This window comes from Coenobita brevimanus, chromosome 27 (genome assembly GCF_032717465.1).
Source record: "Coenobita brevimanus isolate Jiangsu-jjx chromosome 27, ASM3271746v2, whole genome shotgun sequence".
In the NCBI taxonomy this organism is placed as follows: Eukaryota; Metazoa; Arthropoda; class Malacostraca; order Decapoda; family Coenobitidae; genus Coenobita; species Coenobita brevimanus.
The window spans coordinates 307,501-326,497 of record NC_136980.1 but is presented as its reverse complement, the minus strand read 5'-3'; the positions used below and the strand labels follow the sequence as shown (position 1 = coordinate 326,497).

Sequence of the window (18,997 nt, the reverse complement as noted above, 5' to 3'; positions counted from 1 at the left end):
ATCTTCATCTCTCTACCTTCGTTCCTTACTTCATTTCCCTTTCGATCGCTTCATCCATTCATTCTTCTGCTTCTCCTTTCCTTTCCATTTTCTTTTCTTTCCTCTCTCTCTCTCTCTTTTTAGCCTCCAGACCGTCATTTTCTTTTACTTTCTCTCCGTCCCTCCTTCCTTCCTTCATTCATTCATTATTTTTGTCTTCATTCACTTATTCATTCTCCTCTCTCCTTCCCTCCCTCCCTCCCTTTTCCGCCCATCCTCTCCCCGCCTCCCTCCCTTCCTCTCCTCTTCCTTTTTTCTCCTCTCAGTAAATATTTATCTTTTGGTGATGACAATAGATAATGTTAAGTAGCGGGTTATTTGATAGATAAAAATAGATGTCAAGGGGTAGGACGAAGGCGCATATAGATAGATGGATAGGCAGATAGATAAATAGACAGATAGGTAGATAGATGGTTGGGTAGATAGATAAATAGTCAGATAGATACATACATACATACATATCCGGTAGTTAGAAAGATGTATATGACTGATAGGTAGATAGATAGGGTACCAGTGGATGGATAGATAAATAGGAAAATCCACACTTGCTTTCATATACACTCCCCCCCCATCCCCAATCCTTCTCCATCCCGCCCATCTTATTCCTCACTGTTCGTTTCCTCCCTTACATCCCTACCCCATCCCTTCCTCCTCCCCCTCCTCCTTCTGTGTGTGTGTGTGTGTGTGTGTGTGTGTGTGTGTGTGTGTGTGTTTTCTCCTTATGTGTATGTTTGCTGTGGCTGTGAATGTATGTATACGCCTGTGTTTGTCTCTCCTACCCCGTCCCTATTCTGTGTGTGTGTGTGTGTGTGTGTGTGTGTGTGTGTGTGTGTGTGTGTGTGTGTGTGTGTGTGTGTGTGTATTTTATCCGTATGTGTGTATGTTTTCTTATATGTGTGTGTTTTTCTCTGTTAATGCCTTTCTACTCACGCCCTCTGTAATCTTTGTAACGGCAGCACCTATCTCTGTACTTACGCCCTATGTAATATTTGTAATGGTAGCACAGATATGTACTTATCCCCTCTAATATTTGTAATGGTAGCACAGATCTGTACTTACACCCTCTGTAATCTTTGTAATGGCAGGACCTGTCTCTGTACTTTCGCCCTATGTAATATTTGTAATGGCAGCACAGATCTGTACTTATCCCCTCTAATATTTGTAATGGTAGCACAGATCTGTACTTAAGCCATCTGTAATCTTTGTAATGGCAGCACCTATCTCTGTACTTTCGCCCTATGTAATATTTGTAATGGCAGCACAGATATGTACTTACGCCCTCTGTAACAGTTGCAACGATAGCACAGATCTTTCTTCTTATGCCCTCTGTAATAGTTGTAATGGTAGCACAGATCTTTGTACTTATTCCCTCTGTAGTATTTTGTAATGGCAGCACAGATCTGTACTTATGCCCTCTGTAATCGATGTAATGGTAGTACAAGAGCACACGTCAGTCGATACAAGGCTGATCACCGACATTAGCTGCTCCCTGGGGCGGTGGATGGGACAGCTGGCTCTGGGGTGGTTATCTGATGTCACTCCTTCTCTCTCTCTCTCTCTCTCTCTCCCCCCGCTTCCTTGAGAGGTTGGGTTAGAGAGAGAGAGAGGTGTAATGCGGTGTGGTGGTTTTGTGATGTAGGGAACAGTGGATTGATGATAGTGTGAATGTAGTGGTGATACTTCATTGACTACAGTGGTAATAGTATGGTGAGCAGTTGTGTTGTGGTGATGGTGGTGTGTTTGAGTAGTGGTGATAGAGTCATAGAAGCCTGAAAAATATTTATGATGGGGTGGTGATTGTGTGGTGGGTATGGAGTGAGTGGCTAAGTGTGGTGGTGATTGTACCGTGTGTGTGTGTGTGTGTGTGTGTGTGTGTGTGTGTGTGTGTGTGTGTGTGTGTGTGTGTTTTAATGCCCTTTTGTCCAGCAGTCCTTTCTGATTGGCTGAGTGTGGTGGTGATTGTACCATGTGTGTGTGTGTGTGTGTGTGTGTGTGTGTGTGTGTGTGTGTGTGTTTATCCTCTTGTCCAGCAGTTCCTTCCCACACCAATAGATGACTCATGTTGGCTTGTAAATACTGTATACTCTGTCCTATTTAGCGATGGTCTCAATAGTAGTAGCAAGGATGAATCTATAACTTGGCCATGAGTCTCGTCGGAGATTATTTAAGAACTCAGCAATATTTAAAGCCTCAAACCTGCTCTTTAGTCCAGTAGGGATCGATTCCTTGGTCTTTTGAATAGCGTACAGGGGTTTAATTCCAAGGGTGGTTGAGGTTTATTGCTGTTTGGCACACGTGAAAGAACGACTAGAGAAACTGGTCTAATCCCGAGCTATAAGTGGTGATAGTGTGGTGGTAGTAGTGGTGGTGGTGTGGTGATTGAAGGTGGTGGTGGTGATGGTGATGTGGTGGTAGCGAGACAAGATGGTGGTGGTGATGTGATGATAGTGAGACAGGTTCGTGGTGGTGTTGGTGATGTGGTGATAGACAAGATGGTGATGGTGGTGTCGTGATAGTGAGACAAGGTGGTGGTGGTGGTGGTGGTGGTTGTGATGTGGTGATAGTCATGATGGTTAGTGAAGTGGTGGTGGTTAGTGAGGTGGTGATGGTGATAATGTGGTCAGTGTTGTGGTGTTTGTATTATGATAGTGTATTGGTGATGGTGGTTATATGTTGGGTAGTGTGTTGGTGTAGAGGTGGTGGTGGTGGTGGTAGGAGTGGTGATGGTATTGTGGTGTAGTGTAGTGGTAGTGTCGTATGTCCACTCTTTGCAGGTGTTGGTTGACTGGTTCTTGGTGTCACATTACGCCTTTGCTTACCTTTACCTGTCCCTCCTCCCCCTTCCCCCACTCAACACCCCCTCCCGACCCCCCTTTTCCTTCCCCCACTCAACACTCCCTCCCGACCCCCCTTCCCCTCCCCCAACTCAACATCCCCTCCCGACTCCCTTTCCCCTCCCCCAACTCAACATCCCCTCCCGACCCCCCCTTCCCCACTCTTACTCAGCCCCCCTCCTCCATTTTCATGCTCCTCTCCTCTCCACTCACCTTCCCTCTCTTCTCTTCCTTCCTTCTCCTTCATCCCATCTTTACTTTCATACCTCCTTTCTTCCTCTTCTACCATCTCCCTTCCTCTCTCTTTCACTCTCCCTCTCTTTCTCCTCCCATTTTCTCCCCTTGTCGTTCCTTCCTTTATACCCTTTCTGCTCTCATCCCCTCCCCACCTTCTCTCTCTCTCTCTCTCTCTCTCCCTTTTTCTCCCCTTGTCAGTCCTCCCTGTCTTCTACCCTTTTTGGTCTCATCCTCTCCCCATCTCTCTTTTCTGTTCTCTCTCCCTTCCCGTCCCCTTTCAGCTCACTTCTCCCTTGCCTCCTCACATCCACATCTCTCATTCATCTATATCCTCATCCCTCCCATTCTCTTCCCTCTTTCCTCACTTCCCTATACCCACTCCTTCTTCACCTAACCTCTTACCTCTTCTAGTTAACCCTGTCCCCTCCTCTGCCCTACCTTTCCTTTCCTTCCCTTCCCTTCCCTTCCCTTCCCTTCACTTCACTTCCCCTCCCTTCCCTTCCCTTCCCTTCCCTTCCCTTCCTTTCCCTTCCTTTCTTTTCTTTTCCTTCTACTCTCACCTCTCCTCCTCTCTCCTCACTCTTCCCCTTTTCACTTCCTCTCCTCTCCTCTCTTCCCCTTTCACTCTTCCCCTCTTCACTTCCTCTCCCTCTTCTTTCTTCGCCTCTATATCCATCCTCACTCTCTATCCTCTCACTGATCTTACCTCCTTCCCCTCCCGTCCTCTCCTATCCTCTCCTCTCCTCTCCTATCCTCTTCTCTCCTCTCCTCCCTTCTCTCATTTCATCTTTCTTCACTCCTCCTCTGTCTTCCATTTCCTCCTCTCTTATCTTCTCTCCATTTCTCTCCCCTCTCCCCCTCCCCTGCATGACATACACTTGGAAACGTACATACATGCTTACACAGCGCACACAAGCAGATCTGACACACACCTACACACGCACATTATACACACATACACGCACCTGCTGTATGTCTGCTTAGTGCACACACACACACACACACACACACACACACACACACACACACACACACACACACACACACACACACACACACATTCAGAGAGAGAGAGAGAGAGAGAGAGAGAGTGACGGGTGCAAGTCTGTGTTAAGTAAAGCGGAACATCATTTTTATCACCTCATCCTGGAGAGCTTGTGTGGTGGTGATGGTGTGGTGGTGGTGATGATGGTGTGGTTGTGGTGATGGTGTGGTTGTGGTGATGGTGATGATGGTGTGGTGGTGGTGATGATGGTGTGGTTGTGGTGGTGGTGATGATGGTGTGGTTGTGGTGATGGTGTGGTTGTGGTGATGGTGATGATGGTGTGGGTGTGGTGGTGGTGATGATGGTGTGGGTGTGGTGGTGGTGATGATGGTGTGGTTGTGGTGGTGATGGTGTGGTTGTGGTGGTGGTGGTGATGGTGTGGTTGTGGTGGTGGTGGTGATGGTGTGGTGGTGGTGATGGTGATGGTGTGGTTGTGGTGATGGTGATAATGGTGTAGTAGTAGTAAGGGTGATAGTGTGGTTGTGGTGTAGTGCTTGTGGTGATGATAGTGCGGTTGTGTGGTGTCTGCGCTGGTGTGATGTGGTGGTGGTGGTTGTTATCACCCGCTTTTACCAAGGCGAGGCGATATAGTTTTGGTGTGTGTGTGTGTGTATGGATGTGTGTGTGTGTGTGTGTGTGTGTGTGTGTGTGTGTGTGTGTGTGTGTATGGATGTGTGTGTGTGTGTGTGTGTGTGTGTGTGTGTGTGTGTGTGTGTGTCCAACATATCTCTAAAAGCTGTGGACAGATTTTCACCAAACCTTCAGGAAATAGCAAGTCTGTGGATGTGTAGAAGCGTGTTACTTTTGGTGAGAGTTTGATAAAAGACTATCGAATGCCAGCCACCATACGGTATATATATATATTTTAGTATAGATTGGCCTTTTGCAAAACGCGGTGGGTGAATTCCGTAGAGTTTTGCGAATTTCCTTCAAAGTTGGTGTGTAGTGTACCTTATCCAGCAACATATTTTGGCGGGCGATTAGCATTAGGTCCCTGAATGCTTTTGTTTCCTGGTAGTGCGGTTGTGGTGTGGCGGTGATGATGGTGTGGTGTGACTGGTGGTGATAATGGTGTGATGGTGGCTGGTTGTGGTGTATGATGATGATGAAAGTGGTAGTGTGGTGGTGGTGATGGTGATGGTGAGGTGATGTTGAGGGGTTGTGGTATATAGTGGTGATGAAAATGGTAGTGTGGTTGTGGTGATGGTGCTTGATGGTAGCCGTGATGGTGATGATGGTGCAATGGTGGTGGTGTCACAGTTTTGATGCAGTGATGATGATGGTGATGATGCGGAATTGTGCGTCATGATAATAGTGTAGTTGTGATGTAGTGGTGATACTGTGATTGTTGCAGTGATGAGAAAAATGTGGTGATGATGATGATAATGGCATGATGGCGGTGATGTCGAGATTAGAGCACTTACAAGACTAATGGTTGCAGAGGTATGGTAGGCGACATGGTATAGGTGACATGGGAGGCTTCTTGACACCTCTGCTATGGCGATTTATTTTGTATGTCTGCTTAACAGTTTTCAGAAATGTTAGCTGGGGTGGTACAGTAGGGAACAATCTCTCTCTCTTTATCACACACACACACACACACACACAGGGGGAGAGAGAGAGAGAGAGAGAGAGAGAGAGAGAGAGAGAGAGAGAGAGAGAGAGAGACTTTTTACTGGCAAATATCCAATAAGGCTTGGTATATTTCTCATCCCATACATGATTTTCTGTAATATACCGCATAAAGGACAATGATCATGGTGGATGCAGTGGAACAGCAAGCAATCTTTCATCCTTGAATGTATACCTGAGTGAGCCAGGTTCCCTCCCCCTGGCTCCCCTCACCCCTTCCCTCCCCCTGGTCTCCTTCACCCCTTTCGTTCCCCCTGGTCTCCCTCACCCCTTCCCTCTCCACGGCCACCTCATCGCACCTGGCTGTTTCATGAGTTTGACTACATTCTTTTTACTCTAACTTGGCTCAGAGTTTTCGTCCTTTTGCAGATCATTTCACGTAGCTCGGTGGCAGGAAAAAGTCAGTACTACGGCTCAACATCCTTTCCATATCACTTCTTCACGAGTTCCATAATACAGTGTCAGTGGATTTTTGTCTGTTGCTACAACCCAGCATTGAAGATGGAGGGATGGTAGTTTTAGGCCAGGTTGGAGTAAAGGGGGTATACCTGTGGAGAAGGCTGGGGTGTGGAGGATCCGAGAAGGGTGCACCGTTCCTTCTATGTTAGCCCTCGTATCCATAGCCATCGTAAAGACCTTGGTTGCGATTCTCGAACTTATTGACGACCTTCGTGTTGTAACAATTTCTTGATACAGGAAGAACTGGAGACAGGAAAGATTTGAGAGACATTTTAAGACTGCACATTCAGAAATTGTCCTTGCCCTCCCTACGAAAAGAAATTAAACCTATGACAATTTTCCCCCTCGTAACTAATATTTGCTCCTCTAGGAGGAACAAGATTGATAGGAAGACCACACTCTCCGTAATTTCTCCTTCTTGGAAAAAAAAAGAAGTCTGAATTGGATCGTAAGCGTGTTTCCTAATTCGATCCCAAGACTTAGATTTACGAAGCTGATTTACCTAAGATATAATGTAGTCTCGTTAGTACAGCCTAAATGCTGATATCGGGATAGTATTTAAAGCTTTCCCTTCTAAATTCTCGCCACACACGAGAAATCACATCTTGGAGCAGAAGAGGAGTGCTATGTATGGACTACCCTGCACATTCCGAGTTTCATTTATCTTTGTTTATCGAAAATTAGCCAAATTTTTAGTTACCCCATGTGAGAACCTGCATACTTATTATTTAGGTATTTATTCATGTTTTTGTTTATGTATAGCAGATTTCGGGTGTGAGTTTTAGAATGCAAGTTTTCTTAATGCTGAACGAAATTGGAATCTAGTAATACGGTAGAGAGGTGGCGTGCGGTTCTAACGGACCCAGGTTCAAATCCCGGCTGGGGCAGGGAACAGTTTAAGGATTTGAATTTCATTAAATCAGGCTTTACTGATCTACCAGAAGACCCGCCGACATGTCGTAAAAATACCCCCGCTAATACCAATACACCAGTCCCGTATGAGACAGCCCTAGCATGTATTCAATATGGACGGTGGGTGTTAGTGCCATAAAAATACCCCCGCTAATACCAATACACCAGTCCCGTATGAGACAGCCCCAGCATGTATTCAATATGGACGGTGGGTGTTAGCGCCGAAGTGGTGACATGTAGAGGTGTATGGTATGTAGGAGGACTGCTGGGCCTTGATAGCAGGCTGTGAAACCTATGCCCAGAGTCGGACACATAAAAAGAAAAAAGAATAGAGTTGCAGTTCCATTCTCTTTCGTTCATCATTTGGCAGTCACTATGATGTTAGCAGATTTTTTGTTTGTTTAATATTCAGGAAAATTAGAATGTAATACAGTTCCAGTTCAGTCCCCATTTGTTCAGTGACACTTCCCCCCCCCCCCCACTGGGTAGTCGATTTACGTACATTCTGTTTTAGTAGATAAAGGGGTATTGTGCTGAATGGAAGTTTTTAGAAATGTTTAACTCATCTTGAAAGCCAAATATACAGGTCTAGTTTCAATCTTTTCTCTTCACCGACAGTCCCATATATATATATATATATATATATATATATATATATATATATATATATATATTCTGCCAAATTCGAGGTGGCGAGTACTGGAAGGTGAAGGGTCTGGTCCAGAACTGACTCCAATATGATATCTTTTTATTTGTTTATTTACCTATTTATTGTATATTTTTGCTGCCGTCAGATGATTTTATTCAGCTGGGAAGAGCCCGCTCATTGTGTAGGGGGTTATCTCCACTAACCCGTTCACTACAATGACGTTATATATTCTGTTCTTGGTAAGTGGCAGCCAACCGACACAGTGCAATGGTTGCGAGGTTGCCAGCACGATAGCACTAGCGTCCGTATGCTGGTGCTGGCAGTTGGCGTGACTTGAGTGCAGTGTCTGTCTCCTCTTCGTTGGTTGGTAGGCTGAATGAGTACCGTATCTAGGGCAGGGCTGGCCAAATCCGGCCCTTGAGTAATTTTTCTTTGGCCCTTTGACCGTCTCAGAAGAATAAAAATAAACAAATAATGAAGCACAACTCAGAAAGTGCGTTTATCTTTTTATTTATGCATGTACCGGAAATATTATATGAATTTTTCGTTTCTTTCTGTGGATAAGTATTTAGCTGGAAGGAGCAAGTAGGGGTGAGATAGTGATTGTCCTATTGCTAATCTGAGTTTCATAATTCGGCCCTATTTCTTGAGTAGCAGAATAGCCCTGATCAAAGGTAACAACTGCGGGAGGTAATTGTGGTTACGTGGATGATGCAGTGGCCTTGTAAGCCAGGATATCGTGTGAATAACCCTCCACAGGCTCAAAAATGAACATAGGCCTATCTTGAATTTGGCTCACTTTTGTATTGTTTTGTTTTTTCTTTGGAAGGAATTGTTTGCAGGCTCCTAGCCTTTGGTTCCTTCTTACTGGCATTAAAGAAAAAAAAATAGCGGGGATGAGCACCGTATAATCTCCCCAGGGTGTTTGCCCTCGCCATTACCTTTATCCCCAGATTATATTTACCTCATCAGAGATCCTCGAAGTGAAGAGGTTAGGCCTTATTAACCCCTTCGGTGCCAGGACGTGCTTTATTTATTTTCATTTAATTCTTGCTTTCCTGATGGTTTTATTCAGCCCTGGGGAGACTGTTGGAAATGGAGGGGTTAAATGGGGTCTGGCAAAAGAGAATGTAGCGTGAGAAAGCGTTGCCATACTGAAGTTAAGAAGTGTGCGTGTGTGTGTGTGTGTGTGTGTGTGTGTGTGTGTGTGTGTGTGTGTGTGTGTGTGTGTGTGTGTGTGTGTGTGTGTGTGTTTACCTTTTACCTGCTGTGGGTTACCCTCATCTGCGTGAAAATCGTCTGGTGCTAGCTGGAGCGAAGTCTGTTTAAGGTCCGTAACACCTTTTCCTAAGCGATTTATTTGTGCGCATTACACTTTACGGTCTCATCCTGTCTCGTATAATCCTTCAAACATAGCCATACTCTGCATAAATGGCGTACAGAAGTAAATTAACGAGCCATATCCAAAAATAAATCGCTAAGGAAGAGGTGCTAGGGACCCTCCTTAACCCACGAGAAAACGGGCCTAGGACTTGGCTTCATTCTTGCTTCTGCCAGACGATTTATCTTAGCTTGTAGTAGTAGTGGTAGTAGTAGTAGTAGGAGTAGCAGTGGTGGTAGTAGTAGGAGGGGTGGTGGTGGTGGTGGTGGTGGTGATAGTGGTAGTAGTAATAGTAGCTCCAGGTTCATCTGAAATGTAGAACCCATTGAACTACAGGCTAAAGTTGCCCTCCTCGTGTACTCCGCCATCCTTGTCTGGGGGATAGGAAGGGGGTTGAGGGACGTGTGTGTACCCGGGCAGATCCACGGGTTGTATAGGTGCCACCACGTGAAGGCGTCCCTCTCCAGCATCGAGCTTGGGGTGGGAGGTGGCATTTGATTCCTCAGCTCCGTAGAGAATCCCAGCTCAGAACAATAATAGATAAAAGTGAATTCATAAGTAAAAGCGCCTGGCATTAACAAGAGTTTATTATAGCCCACAAACGTTCAAACCAAGCTTCATGTTTAGCATTCTCTCTCTCTCTCATTAAACCCTTTATTTCGGTGATATTTAATTATTTTTTCTTGATATAATTTTAATTATATCAATTTATTCATGCAACCACCAAACGATTGCACTCGACCCATGTCTGCGTGGTTTATTTAGCCTTAGTGAAGAGTGATGTTTAAACTATGGTCGTTACCATCTAGAAATTATGGACTTATTTTAATGGTTAAAACCAATATATATATATATATATATATATATATATATATATATATATATATATATAGAGAGAGAGAGAGAGAGAGAGAGAGAGAGAGAGAGAGAGAGAGAGAGAGAGAGAGAGAGACGGTTTTGTGAGTGCCGTAATTTTTAGATGCCTTCCATCCCTGGAGATAGTTGACTCATTATGCTAACAAAGGAGAGAAATGAGGCAGCGATATGTACATCACACTGTACTTTCACTTCACATCATACACGAGGCTGTACAAACATGCCGGGGCTTTGTACACAGGTGGGGGGCTGGGGTGGTTGGGGTAGGAGGGTTGGGGAGGTGGCTGGGGTGATGGAGGGAGGGGGATTGGGCCTGGCGCTGTCTCGGAAGGTACACCATGACAGTAGTTTGTTTACATCATCTGGGAATCGTGTCAGAATCTAGGGAGATATTTTATTAACCGAAAATATTCAGATGAGTTTCATTCTCGTATGTATACATTTACAAAACAATGGGTTCTTTGTATCAGTGTATAAAAAATCAATTACATTTTTGTTAAGTTATCCTAAAATATTCAGATTAGTTATTTCCTTGACATGTCGAAACAATGCTAAAGTCTAGTTATATTTTGCTAATAAACAATAATCAGACGGGCTGGCGGATCCCTTCATAAATTCCTTTACAACGTCGCCAGTCATAGTGTAAGAAGATTTCCTGAAGTATACTCTTTTCACTCTGACTTGGCCCAGATATTTGTCCTTTTGTAGCTGTGGCTGAAATATAAGAATACATTACCACAAAATGTCCCGCTAGTCACGAAGAAGTGGCAGAAAGAAAGACAGTACTATGGCTCTATGGTCCGTATTCTCGTCGTTTAATGGATTCTCCTAAGCACCTTTTCCATCGCCAGACGCCCTGATCCCCGTAAGGGGTGGCCACAAACAAATCGCCTCCATGTCGCCCTGTCCTTAGTGATTTATTTTTGGATACGGCCGATTTATATGTATTTGTATTTGTGCAGAAGATGATGGTATTGAGATTATTTAAATGACAAAGAAGCATATAATAAGGAGAAATAAGCAAACTAAATCGCTTAGGAAGAGGTGTTAGGGAGCTTCCTTAACCGACGAGAATACGGGCCTGTATCCTTTCCATGGTACTTCTTCGTGACTAGCATCATATTTTAGCGCTAATGTATTCTAATATTTCAGCATTCATGATGGAGAGATGGCAATTTTAGGCCAAGTTAGCGTAAAATAAAAAGTATATTCAGCAGTAATAGAGAAGTGGAGTCTAGCATCATTAATCCCTTTACACCAGTGAGATCTTGCTAAACTACATTCACTTTAACTTGGCTGAGATTTTCGTCCCTTTGTGGCTTATTTCCCATAGTCCATTGATAGAAACAGATAATACCAAGACTCAGTATCCTTTCCATTGCACTTCTTCGTGACTACAGCCGTACTCTGATGCTACAGCTCAGCATTCAAGATGGAGAGATGGTAATTTTGCGCCCAGTTGAAATAAACAGAGTATAGTTAACAGTATACATATTGAACGGCATCTCAAAAGTGAAAGGAATATTTAAAACCCAGGTAGATGTTATTGAGTTAAATGCACAATACAGGTAGGTTTGAATCTCGCTTCAGTGTATTTCAGATTCCCAGAGGTGTTAAGGATAGCAATGCGTAATGAGATTTTGCAGAAATAGTACGGTAATAATAATAATAATAATAATAATAATAATAATAATGATAATAATAATGGTAGTAGTAGTAGTAGAAGTAGTAATAACAATATTAATAATAATAATAATAATAATAATGGTAGTAGTAGTAGTAGTAGAAGTAGTAATAATAATAATAATAATAATAATAATAATAATAATCAAACTGTTGAACTTTAGCCTTATTATTTCTGAGAAGCTGCCAAAATATACAATATTTCGCTAAGGTGATGAACAATAAATCTAATAGTTGGGATTAGAACACAAATCAAATAGGTTACAATCTCGCTAACTCTGAATACGGGAAGTGTAAAGGAATTATTGACTCTGTACACACACGGGAATAATTGGGAGTGACGTAAATAATTCTGACCATAAATAGGAATAATATAAACAATGTAGACTACACATAAACTGAGGTAGAATGCAGTCACCCATCCAACTGCCAGTCATTTTACTCTTATCGGCGGTGCTGGAGGGTGACTGGTGGATGAGAAGTGGATGTGTTCATTAGGTGGAGGGTTGTGTGGATTATGGTAGTGGCTAGTGGTGGTAATAGGTGTTGTGTGTCTAGTAGGGTGGTTTGGAGGTGGATGGTCAGGTGGATGGATTGGAGTGTGATACGGGTGTGTTGATGAGAAGTGGATGTGTCGAGTAGGTGGAGGGTAAAGTGGTTTATTTTGATGGACTGATGTTAAAAGGAGATGGAATGTGGAATCTAGTTGGGTGGTTTGAAAGTGGGTGAGTAGGTGAGTGAACGGGAGGGTGGTAAGTGGATGTAAGTGGGTGTGTTTAGCTGGTGGAGGCAAAAGTGGATTAATATAAGTGGTCTGTGATGCCAGTAAAGGAAGGATAACTGAGTGAACTGGAGGGGTGTAAAGTGGATGAAAGTGGATGCGTTTAGCGGGTGGAGGCTAAAGTGGATGATTTAAGTGGTATTTTGATGCTCATAAAGTGTAATGTGGTGTCTGGTTGGGTGGTACGTAGGTGGATTGACTGGTATGAGAGGGAGTCATGAGAGTGGATGAGGTTAGGAAGACAATGGATAATGTGGATACGAGTGAAGAAGTAGAGAAAGGTGGATGGAGTGGATGGGTATAATAGGGAAACGATTGACTGCGAGTGTGGATAGAATGAGTGAGTGGATGAGTTGCAGGTAGATATGTATGACAGTGGATTGCTTGAGGGTGGAAGGGTAGACAGTTACAATGTGGATGTGAGTGGATGAGCTGAAGAAGGTGGAATTATTTATATGAATGATTGGCATGGTTGGATGAAAGAGGGGGAGTTGAAGACGATGGATGGATAGAATGACTGGGTGGACTGGTTGTGGATGGAGGAGTAAAGAAGTGGAGAGAGAGAGAGAGAGAGAGAGAGAGAGAGAGAGAGAGAGAGAGAGAGAGGACGGAGAGACAGACGAGTGGATAAAATCAACTTGAATTTAATACCCTATTTAATAACTGATTTTGACATTCACAGAAAATAAGATTTAAAAAATACTACGATCAAATCCGTATTTGTAACCTATAATTTTATTTATTTATGTATTAATTTAATTTTTGTAGGAAGAACAATGAACATGAAAGGGTACTGCATTCACCCTTCCTACGTATTGCCATTTTATTTATATTACGTTGGGGAAAATAACCATACGTTTGTCTATACATCTAAATCAGAAATAAGTTGGACAGATATATATGACGAGTGGATAGATGGAAAGAATTGATTGGGTAATGTCTTATCTGTGATGGGGAATAGCCTAGGTTTGTGATTCTTCGTACTGATAACAGCGGTGTAGGCAGGTGGATAGGGAAGGTAAGATTGGGAGAGTTTAGATGGACTGAAGAAGTTGAATAGAAAATATTTGATGGAGTAAAAATGTTGAGATTTAGGATGAACGGAAAAAGCAAAGTTAAGAAACGAAAATTGTTGATAGGGAATTGGGCGTGTGCTTTGTCCAGACTGATAGACAGGTGGATAGATAAATTGTAAGTGGATAGGTAGAAGAAGTGGAGTTGATATATAAGATACGGTGGGAACTGACTGGATGAATTGAAGACATGGGGTGGAAAATCATTTGTTTTAACAGGATTTAATTGAATGTTATTTATGTTCTGATTGATGGCCGAATGAATAGAAGGATGAAAGTAGATTGATGTGGAAATACTTTAGGAATTGACTTAGGCGGGTGGATAGGTAGGGTACGAGTGGATGGATGGAAGATGATACTGGATAGATAAGTCACTGGTGGATGAAAGAGGATGGACTTCAGTGGCAATGCCGTAGTTTCAAGGTATTGGAAGTGAGTTAGTAGACAGGTGGATAGGTATTAGTGGATGGGTTGATGGTTATTTAGGTAGGTTGTGAGTGGATGGATTGAAGGTTATTTAGAGGATGGAGAGGTCATAGATGCATGGACTGAAGTTAAGTGAAAATAATTTACAAGTATTTGGCTACATTATTAGGCAGGTGGGTAAGGAGATTATGAGTGGATGGATTGAAGGTAATTTAGTGGATAGAAAGGCCTGTGGTGGATGACAGGTGAGTGGAAACATACACCACATGGAGAGACCCACCTTCTACAAAGCTGCCAGAAGTGTGTCAGGTGGAGTCGAGGAGAGGCTTAGCTGGGTGGATGAGGTGTGGGTGGGCGAGGGTGTGGTGTGGGTGGGCGTGGATGAGGTGTGGGTGGGCGTGGGTGAGGTGTGGGTAGGCGTGGGTGAGGGCTGGGGTGAGCGTGACGGTGTGGAGGTGTGAATGATGGTGTTGTGGATAATAGATGTGTTGTAGATGATGGAGGCGGCGTGCAGTGGTGGTTTGTGCGGCGGGTGGGCAGTGTGGTGTGTCCAGGTGGCCGGGGCGGGCGCCGGTACGGGTGCAGGTGTCCACGGGTGGCTGGCGTCCTCACAGTGGGTGTCTGACGGGGTGTGTGGGCGGGGATCCTCACTGTCCTCATCCCGCCCACCTTGGGTGTCAGTGTGGGCGTGGGTGAGTGCGAGGGCGAGGGTGTGGGTGGTGGTGGGACGTGGGGCGGGTCGGGTGTCGGGTGCCAGCAGGCTGAGCACGTCAAACTGCCTGCGGGGCCGCGTCAGGCTGGTGTCCCTGGGGCCGTCCTGACCTGCGGGTGGCGGCGACGTAGTTTCTGGCTCGGAGTCGTCATCGACGGCGAGTCCGAGGTGCTTGCGCACTCTGCGCTGTGCGCGTCGGCGTCGGAAGTCGCCGCGGCGGAAGTCGTCAATGTTGGCGGGGTGGATGGCCCAGTAATGGCCCTTGCCGTTGGCGGAACGACCCGCCTTGACGAAACAGTCGTTGAGCGACAGGTTGTGTCGGATGGAGTTGCGCCAACCCGGACCCCTGGACCGGAAGTACGCGTAGTGGTCCAGGATGTACTGGTAGATGTCGCTCAGGACCAACTTTCGGTCCGGACTGCTGAGTATGGCCATGGCGATAAGACCAATGTAGGAGTGTTGGGGTTTGGGTTCCTCTGGACCGCGAGGCAGCAATGCCCTTGGGTCCAGCAGCCTGCACCCGTACCCGTACCCGTACCCGGCGGCGCCCAGCAGCCCCGGCGCCATCAGGCCCTCCGGCAGGTGCGGGTGTGGCTGCGGCAACGGGTGCGGCTGCGGCAGCGGTGGTCGCGCCCACGCCAGGCCAGCAGAGGCCAATCGCAGCCGCTCCGCCAACGCCAGTTGGTACAGCAGCCGCTGTTGCTCCGTCGGGCCCGCCGCCGCCGCCGCAGCGGCAGCGGCAGCAGCAGCGGCGGCGGCGGCGTGGGCGTCAGGCAGGTGAGCCGGCTTGACGGCCACGGGCGCCAGCACGGTCGGTGGGGACACGGGCGGCAGCGGCGGCGGTGATGATGTGGCGGGTGAGTGACGGCCACACAGAGGGTCCATGGCGGGGCTGGTGGGGCGCGGCGGCATCACGCCGTCTGGCCCGGCACACCACACCAACCCATATATGTCCCGCCCCGCCCCGCCCCTCGCCCCGCCCTTACCACAACCACCCTCTCCTGCCACACTGGGCGGAGCGATGGGCGTGTCTGTCCCCGCCCATCACCCATCACCCCTCCGCCCAACCCTCACACCACGCACCCACCCTCACTTCCCCCATACTCACTCACTGTGTCCATATCATCCCCTCTCACACCTCTCCTTCCCCCCCCTCCCCTTACACACACGCCAGTCTCTCTCTCTCTCTCTCTGGTTCCACCTCAGCTATCTCGAACATCTCAATTTGTACTTTCCACACACTGACTCACAACATCCCACCAGTTGTTTCTTTTTATTTTTGTGTATTTATTTTTTTTCATTTTGTCACCAGTGTATCATCATCATCATCATCTTCATCATCTTCATCACCCTATTGTCCATCATCATCATCATCACCCTATTTCTCATCATCATCATCATCACCATCCTACTTCCCATCATCATCATCACCATCCTACTTCCCATCATCATCATCATCATCATCATCACCATCCTACTTCCCATCATCATCATCATCATCATAATCATCATCATTACCCTATTTCCCATCATCACATCACTATCCTATTTCTCATCATCATCATCATCATCATCTTCACCCTATTTCCCATCATCATCATTATCACCCTGTTTTCCATCATCATCATCATCATCACCCTGTTTCCCATCATCATCTTCATCATCATCATCATCACTACCTTATTTCTCATCATCATCATCACCACCCTATTTCCCATCATCATTATCATCACCCTATTTCCCATCATCATCATCACCTTATTTCCCATCATCATCACCATCCTATTTCCCGTCATGATCATCATCATCATCACCCTATTTCCCATCATCATCATCATCATCATCATCACCCTATTTCCCATCATCATCATCATCACCAATATCACCCTATTTCCCATCATCATCATCACCCTATTTCCCATCATCATCATCACCAATATCACCCTATTTCCCATCATCATCATCATCATCATCACCCTATTTCCCATCATCATCATCATCATCACCCTATTTCCCATCACCATCATCATCACTATTTCCCGTCATCATCATCATCATCACCCTATTTCCCATCATCATCATCACCATCATCACCCTATTTCCCACCATCATCATCATCACCCTATGTCCCATCATCATCATCATCACCAATATCACCCTATTTCCCACCACCATCATCATCATCACCTTATTCCCCACCAGTAAAAGAAATGAATAAGATCAAGAAACAAGAAATTTATATTAAAAAAAAATATATATATATAAAACTATCAACCTTGTCCACTGAGGTAGACCCATACATTAATATTTACTTTAATTTTTTTCTTGCCTTCATCTGGTTCCGTCAAAAGTCCTCATTTTTTCTTTTCGTTTTTTCGTGTCTGCTTTTTATGGTACACTATCTCCTCTCGACTTTATGTAGCTAGGGGTAGATTCTCTCTCTCTCTCTCTCTCTCTCTCTCTCTCTCACTTGTCAGAGGTCATTTTTTTACTCTTCCTTTATCTTTCTTTCTTTCTTTCTTTCTTTCATGATATCTCCCCACGACTTTACGTAGCTCGGGATTGACTCTCTCTCTCTCTCACACACACACACACACACACACACACACACACACACACACACCTCAGCTGAATAAAACCGTCTGATGGCAGCAAGAATAACGGAAAATAAAGACAAGAATAGGAGGGGTTAAAAATCATCTGTGCCAGAATGAAGTAAAGAGAAATGTAATCGAACTGAAAGGGTTGACATTTTCCGGCCCCTCCTTGCTCACATAGGCCAAATTTTTTCATATATGTGCGTCAAATTTCGGTTTTGGTCTCATGTAAGAGTGTCCAATAAGTGATGTTAACCCTCTCACGGTCCGGATAACTCTAGTATCTTGTTCTGTTTATTGATGTTATTTATTTATTCATGTGCGTTAGCCAGTAGAAGCCTGAGAGTGGATTATAAGGTGAATTATTCAGATACACATAAGGTGATTTAATAATGCTTAGTTTTGGGAACAGTTTTGATCATGAGGGTCAGGATGATGATGATGATGATGATGATGATGAAAAAGAAGAATTTTAATAATGCTCAGTTTTAGAACCAACTGATTTTGATGAGAAGGAGGGTCAGATTGATGATGATGATGATGATGATGATGGTCATGATGATGATGGTGAGTTATAATTGTGTTTGGCTGTCGTTTATTTAGTGTATGTTCATAATATACAATACGTGTGGCTGGTGAATGCAAGAGGAGTTACATAGACACACAAACCACACAGACCTTACAATTCCTGATGATAATAATAATGATAATAATAATAACAGTAGCAGTAGTAGTAGTAGTAATAATAATAATAATAATAATAATGGATTTTCTGTGAGATTCATCTTTTGCAATATAAATACAGTGTTGCCATTGGTGTTTGTGGTGATTGTGGTGGTGATGAAATATGTGATGATGGTTGTAGTGGTGATAGTCAGTGGATAAGCAAGTTCTAGTGATTGTAGTGGTGATATAATGTAGGTGGTGATAGTTGTAGTGGTGATAGTGAGTGGATACATTAACAACTATTGATGTATTAATTGTAGTGGTGATAATGTTGATGATGATGGATGTAGTGGTGATAATGTAAGTGATCTGGTAAATTCCTGTGTACAGTACAGGTTTCTCCCTTCAATGTAAGTGATGATGGTTGTAGTGGTGATAGTGAGTGGATGAAGTATAAGCTATAGTTGTGATGGCAGTGATGATGCCTGAATTGTAGGTAATATTAATAGTGATGATGGTGATGATTGTAGTAGCGACAGAAGGATGAACAATTAGTCTGATAATATTGGTAGTTGTGGTTGTAGAAGTGAATGGATGAAGTGTAGCATAGTTGTAGTAGATGTGGTGGTGGTGGGAAGTGGATAAATGATTGTAGATTTGTAAAGGTGAATAATTGTGATGATGAAAGTGCTGGTGATGACTGTAATGATGACAGGTGAAGAATTAAGAGTGATAATAGTTGTGGTGATGGTATGGTGATGATGGTGGTGATTGTGATGAGTGAATGAATGAATGATTTTGTTGGTAGTTGTGATGATGATGAGTGGTGAGAATAATGGTGATAGTGGTGGTGAATGTATTAAATGTGATTGTAATTGTGGTGATAATATGGTGATGAGAGTGGTGGTTGTGGTGATGAGTGAATGAATGAATGATTTTATTATTGGTAGTTGTGATGATGGTGAGTGGAAATGATGGTGATGGTGGTGGTGAAG

At 44.4% G+C, this 18,997-nt stretch overlaps 2 protein-coding genes across 2 annotated transcripts in view; one reads left to right on the top strand and one right to left on the bottom strand.

Annotated features, from left to right (window-relative positions):
• Nucleotides 1-15,651, bottom strand: part of LOC145394339 (uncharacterized) — a 44,577-nt gene extending 28,926 nt beyond the window's left edge. Inside the window, exon 1 of the mRNA XM_080268216.1 lies at nucleotides 14,474-15,651. Within this exon, the coding sequence (XP_080124342.1) occupies nucleotides 14,474-15,651 (1,178 nt within the window). The remainder of the gene's footprint in view (nucleotides 1-14,473) is intronic.
• Nucleotides 1-18,997, top strand: part of ppan (Brix domain-containing protein peter pan) — a 293,924-nt gene that overhangs the window by 81,472 nt on the left and 193,455 nt on the right. The gene's annotated exons all lie outside the window — the stretch shown is intronic.